Source organism: Mizuhopecten yessoensis, unplaced genomic scaffold, assembly GCF_002113885.1.
Source record: "Mizuhopecten yessoensis strain PY_sf001 unplaced genomic scaffold, ASM211388v2 scaffold716337, whole genome shotgun sequence".
NCBI classification, from domain to species: domain Eukaryota; kingdom Metazoa; phylum Mollusca; class Bivalvia; order Pectinida; family Pectinidae; genus Mizuhopecten; species Mizuhopecten yessoensis.
Window position 1 is genome coordinate 514,978 of NW_018480066.1, and position 6,147 is coordinate 521,124.

At 41.0% G+C, this 6,147-nt stretch overlaps 1 protein-coding gene across 1 annotated transcript; it reads right to left on the reverse strand.

Moving 5' to 3' along the window:
- Positions 1–2,752, reverse strand: LOC110443287. Its single transcript, XM_021487424.1, has 3 exons — positions 2,310–2,752; positions 1,540–1,695; positions 1–394 (listed from the first exon to the last, which is right to left on the reverse strand). Exons 1-3 carry the CDS (start codon positions 2,659–2,661, stop codon positions 69–71), a joined length of 834 nt encoding a protein of 277 aa, XP_021343099.1. The 5' UTR covers positions 2,662–2,752; the 3' UTR covers positions 1–68.
- Positions 2,753–6,147: the final 3,395 nt, after the last annotated feature.

The window sequence follows — 6,147 nt, forward strand, 5'->3', positions numbered from 1 at the left end:
GAAATTCATGAGCGTTTTTTTTATTATATATGATGCTTTAGCGATTCTTTATCATCAGTTATTTCGTCTCAGTTGAAATGTGAAATGCCAACGCTGATAGGAAGAGAACTGTCAGCAGGAGAAACCATATTGCTCGGAATATCTCGGGACTTTTCGTTGCACATCACACTATACGACGCCTTGTCAGACAGAAGCGTCTTCTTGTCGGTGATGGTCAATAATAGAGACAAAGAGGATCCAAAAAGAAAGAAGGCAGCTATTGCAGAAAGGAGAAGACTGTAAGGGAAACGGAAGGCGACTTTACTCATGTCGAAGTCAAAGGCGCTGCCGAGGAGGACACGTGACATGAGGATCAGTGCCACGCACTTTGCAGTTGCCACAGCGAGAAGAATACCTGAAGAGACAAACATAACAGTATCATTAAAATGTCCTTACCGTAGATTAAAAAATGGAAAGGGGGAGGGGAGGAGGAACGTGATGCTGACAATACCGTAGACAACCAGGGGAGACAATAGTGAGAGTGTCATTACCGTAGAAAACTATCATTCGTCATAGCAACTTCCGGTTCAAATATCCATTGAGGTGTTTCATGTTTTTAAAGTGATTTTATGTATTTATGTAGTAGGTGTTTAGAATATTCAGGAAACAATGTTTATCCCTTAACAAAGGCGATTAGTCTCTATTTTGAGCAATGAGAGTAATAAGTAAGTTACACAACTAGCGGCAGTAACTGTGTTAGGCTAGTTACATAAACAGCGGCAGTCACTATTGCAAGTAAGTTAACCGATTACTGTCAGTAGCATTCTGAAGGAAGTTAAACAACAAATGGCAGTAACTTTGTTAGGTCAATTACACAATTGCAGAAATGTTGTCACGAAACTTTGTAAGGTCAGTCACACAATCTGTATTCAATTGCCAGCGATAATATCATAATTTACGCTTATCAGTAATCAGTAAGGAACAGCGATAGGGGAAAAAGAAGCACGTTGATGAAAAGTATTAAGGGTCTGACGTCCCCGCTAGTAACGTACTTACGACGGCAACGAATCTCACGCTTCTGCGTAACTGTCTCTCGGAAGTACTTTACATCAACCTAACTCGAGTAGTGTGTATTTGTGAGTTCTTCCTTGGCAGTATGTCTCACTGAACTTCTTGCCGGAAGTATATATGAAGGCAATGGTCCCACATTTATTTCGGACCTACTTCCCCAGGGGTACATCACATTCACCTACCTATGTGCTAATGATGAATGCCTCTCTGAGATGTTCGTTCCTAGAAAAATACACTACTGACCTAGTCCGCTAAAACTGACAACAATCACACCTGCTTGTAGTTTGCTGGTAAATGAAGTGAGTCCAATGCCTCTCTGTGACTTACGTTACCCGGAAGTATGTCATAGTAACCTACCTGGTAGTAGTGTGGTGATGCCTCTCTGTGACTTACGTTACCCGGAAGTAAGTCATAGTAACCCTCCTGGTAGTAGTGGGTTGATGCCTCTCTGTGACTTCCGTTACCCGGAAGTACGTCATAGTAACCTACCTGGTAGGAGCGTGGTGATAAAGGCAGTGAGTCCCAAACATCTCCGGGACATACGTCCCCGGAAGTAACACATCGTCGTTACGAGTGAGATGACCAGACAGACCATTGAGACAGTTATCTCCACCTGGAACTCTGTAAAAGCGAACTTGGCGATTTCTGTGGACATAACAAAGTGACACATCTAGAATATGTACATGTTTGATAGCAATACAATTGTAGCTGAGGTAACCAGATAACCATCGAACGTAATTTTCTTATTTCAATTAAGTTTATCATAACCACAAAACATAAATTAAATTAGCTCAAATATTACTTACTAGACTTTTAATGTTGTATTATTTCTTATTTGTTTGTTTGTGGTTTTACATCCCCATAAGCCAGCTAAAGTCAAAGAAAGAGTTGGAATGTGAGATCAGGAAAGGAAAATGTTCCAAGTATCAATGTCCCCTACACAGAAGACACAGAAGGACCCCACCCATCCAATATGAAGGGGTCCATATTAGTCGCCTCTTTTGACAATCAGTGGGATATAGTAACCTTAGCCGTTCCCGACCATGCACAGGATTTAATATAACACCAGTCCTTCCTGGAAGTAGTGTGGTGACAAGGCTCATGTCTAAAACGTTTGGTTCAACATTTGAAATATTGTGTTTACTATTTTGATATGTATCAAACTGGGTATCCATGTTGTGTCTGAATGTCATATGGCTTCGTATTTGGTATTACTCTGTCTGTTTATGGCTGACAATAAATGTGGTACTTTAGTATACCTCCGAGATGGTCATATATCTTGTCCATATCCATGCCTTGTAGCGCTTCGTCAAAGTGTCTGGCAGCGTGTTTGGCATGTTGGTAAGAGTGGACGTCACAGTAGTTAGGAACACAGGCGCTGAAGTACCAGAGACCACACGACAACGTCACAGACGTTGGTATGGAGATGGTGACTGGCTCATAACGACGGACGGTTGTGTTCCCGACCGTTACGACAACCTCTTGTTCTGTCTGCACCTTCTTGTCCTTAGCAATACGGACGATGTACATGCCAGGAGTGCAGAAGGTAATACACACTAGCAGCAATGACACTGCTGTCATAATCAAGCCTAACTTCTGTGACCGCTTCATGGTGTCGACAATTCGTTTACAAGTGAACAACTCGGCTACATATGAGAGACAGCTGTATTAATACTAACATCGCTATCTCTATCCTATCCTAACCTGATAACAAAGCAGTTGTGCAATCCTCACCTTGTGATATTACAAATTACGAATACAGCAAAGTGGTTTTACCAGTCACATGTGCCCTGTTTGTTTAATGACTGGCTTTGATTTCATAGCTAGGACGCTTTATGGAACCTCGATAAAGTTAAGTATTTGTGTAATAATTTAAATAAAAGAAAATCTAGTTGGGAAAAGGATCCATAGCTGTCAGCTTTAATGTGAATGTTCGCACTAATGACATGGTCACAGAATGTAGGCTATCTTAATGGTGAACTGTCTAATAGATAAAAGGATTGATTATTTGGATATTTGGTATTTGCGGATAGGTTTCTGATTCTCCGAACAGTTCATCATTTTCCTGTTATCCAAAACTTATAAGATCGGAGAAACAAAACATTGATAACTAACGTATATATCAAATAGGATGAAAACGTTTTAGGTAACGTGTGAAAATTAAGGAAAGTCTAGATTTTATACTTGTATCTACATGTATCTAATCTCAGATTTCACAACAGCCCTCCTCCTATATCCATCTGTTTGTATATTTATTCTTCACCAGTCTTGACAACCGCCCTCTTTCGACGTCCGTCTGTCTGTATTCATGCTTCAGGAGTTTGGTTGGTTGGTTGAGTGGTTTTACGCCTGTCTGTCACTGACTAAAATATGTGTTTCGGCCGACGCTTCAGCAATTTTAACAACTCTAAACTGCTGAAGCATGAATACACAGATATACGGACATAGAAAGAGGCCGGTTGTACAGCAGTTTTGACAAATTTCCTCTTTATATGTCTGTCCGTTTGTGTGTTAATGCTTCAGCAGTGTTAACGACCGCCCTCTTTATACGTTAATCTGTCGGTGTATTTATGCTTCACCAGTTTTAACGACCGCCCTTTACGTGAATCTGTCGGTGTATTTATGCTTCACCAGTTTTAACGACCGCCCTCTTTATATGTGAATCTGTCGGTGTATTTATGCTTCACCAGTTTTAACGACCGCCCTCTTTATTTGAACTATCTCTCTGCTGTTTGGCAGCCCAACAGCTAGGGCCTTGTCGACAATAAGATCTGGCAACTGACAGTGTCGTCAGGGGGATTCCAACCGTCATCAGGCGTTTCGTTTCGACCTCTTAGGAGTTCCACGACGTCCTCAGACTGGCGGGTCAGCAGTGATTATCAGTCAATTACTGGTCTATCCCATCTGTACCTTAGCCAACATGATGCCCTCTCTTCAGTCTCAGCTATGGTCTTGATTGCAGATTTGAATCTTCCTCCCGTTATCCCCACTCTCTGGAGCAACTTCCAAACTGACTGTCAGTGTGGTGGTACCCTCTGGTACCAACCTCCTAAGGGAACAGCCAGGCATTCCATCTCCTCTGCCTACACTGCTCCAGAAGCTCTTGATAAATGGCAGCTTTCCTTTCGTGTGCTTCGTCGCAAGCCTCCTCCAAGGGTACTGTCAACACCACGAAGATGATTTTCTGGCGCTGGTTCACTAAGTAATTTTGTGTGGCTTGATGAAGCAGCAGGTCGGCCCTTTTCTCCAGTTCACACAAACTGTATGTGGGTGGGGTTCTTAATATATTATAAACGTTTGTCTGTCTTTGTACTCATGATAAAGGAAGCTTGAAAACACGGCATTTTTTATACGTCTGTCTGTCTGTCTGTGTATTCATGCTTCAGCAGATTTGAGTACCGTCGTCTTTATACGTCTGTCCCTCGGTGAATTCATGCTTCAGCAGATTTGACAACCGTCCTCTTTATACGTCTGTCTGTCGGTGAATTCATGCTTCAGTGTATTTGACAACCGTCCTCTTTATACGTCTGTCTGTCGGTGAAATTATGCTTCAGTAGATTTGACAACCGTCCTCTTTATACGTCTGTCTGTCGGTGAATTCATGCTTCAGCAGATTTGACAACCACCCTCCATATACGTCTGTATGTCTGCGTATTCATATTTCAGCAGTTGTGCCAAGCGCACTCTCTATACGCCAGTCTGTCTCTGTATTTATGCTTTGCCAATTTTTACAACAGCCCTCCTTATTCGTCCGTTTGTCTGTGTATTGTTGCCTCAGTAGTTGTGCCAACTACCCTCTTTATACATGACGCAGGTCCGTATGGCTGAGTATTTATGCTTTAACAGTTTTGACAACCGCCCTCTTTAGACGGCCATCTGTCTGTGTATCAATGCTTCACCAATTTTGACAACCTCCCTCTAAATACGTCCGTCTGTCTGAGTATTTATGCTGCACCAGTTTTGACAACCTCCCTCAATAAACGTCCGTATGTCTTTGTATTTATGCTACACAAAATTTGACAATCGCTATCTTTATACGTCCGTCTATCAGTGTATTTATGCTTCACCAATTGTGACAACCACCCTCTTTGTACTCCCCTCTGTCTGTGTATTAATGTGTAGCCAACCTCTTGTTACCTTGTCTGTCTTTGTATTTATGCTTCACCAATTTTGACAACCGCCCTCTAAATACGTCCGTCTGGTTGAGTATTTATGCTTCACCAATTTTGACAACCGCCCTCTTTAAACGTCCGTATGTCTTTGTATTTATGTTTCACAAATTTTGACAATCGCCTCTTTGAACGCCCCTCTGTCTGTGTATTTATGTCCAACCAATTTCTTTTTTAGCTTGTCTGTCTTTGTATTTATGCTTCGCCAATTTTGACAACCGCCCTCTTTATACGTCCGTATGTCTTCACCAATTTTGACAACTGCCCTCTTTATACGTCCGTCTGTCTGTGTGTTTATGTTTCAGTAGTTTTGACAACTACCCTTCTTATTCTTGTTTGTAGAGTGCAGTCACTTTGTCAGTTTCGTAATCAGTGCTAAGGTTTGATATTTTGTTGTGTCGCAAAAACGTTTAAGTCCTAGGCTATCTATGTAAGCTGCTGTGTGGATCCTAGTTTGTAGAGCCAGCAGTTTCTTCGTCAATGTTATTTTCGTATTGGGCTCTGTTTCTCCAAAACTACGACTGCAGGGCATACTTAACCTATAGTTCATGATGGGTATTATGGCTGAAGGTTGCTACAGATGCTGATTAGGTACTAGCGGTTCTTCTTAGGATGACTTAAGATTTTTGAAAATTTAGTTTGATATACATGCATTTAAAAGTTTGACAACGAAGTAACCATTTTACTGATTTAAAATTCTAAATAAAGTTTGAATTTGAAATATTGAAAATATGTGTCAAACTAAAATTTGACACTTCATTTAAGATTTTTAAGATAAAATGGCATTTTAGAAATTAAGACGAATTCCAAATTCAAAAGCTTTGCATTAAGCTTAGCTTTTAAAAGTAAACCCTTGACCAATTTAACTTTCACCATTGATTTATCCTGGCAGTTGGTCTTATTTAAAGCAAAACATGCCGTTGTGTTC

What these genes read in the sequence shown, in the direction of transcription:
- LOC110443287 (XM_021487424.1), bottom strand. Translation starts at nt 2,661, where the DNA reads ATGAAGCGGTCACAGAAGTTAGGCTTGATTATGACAGCAGTGTCATTG. An exon ending in GATATATGACCATCTCGGAG is followed by an intron (nt 1,696 to 2,309) that starts GTATACTAAAGT and finishes TTATGTCCACAG; the next exon opens with AAATCGCCAAGTTCGCTTTT. An exon ending in TATCACCACGCTCCTACCAG is followed by an intron (nt 395 to 1,539) that starts GTAGGTTACTAT and finishes TTGTCTCTTCAG; the next exon opens with GTATTCTTCTCGCTGTGGCA.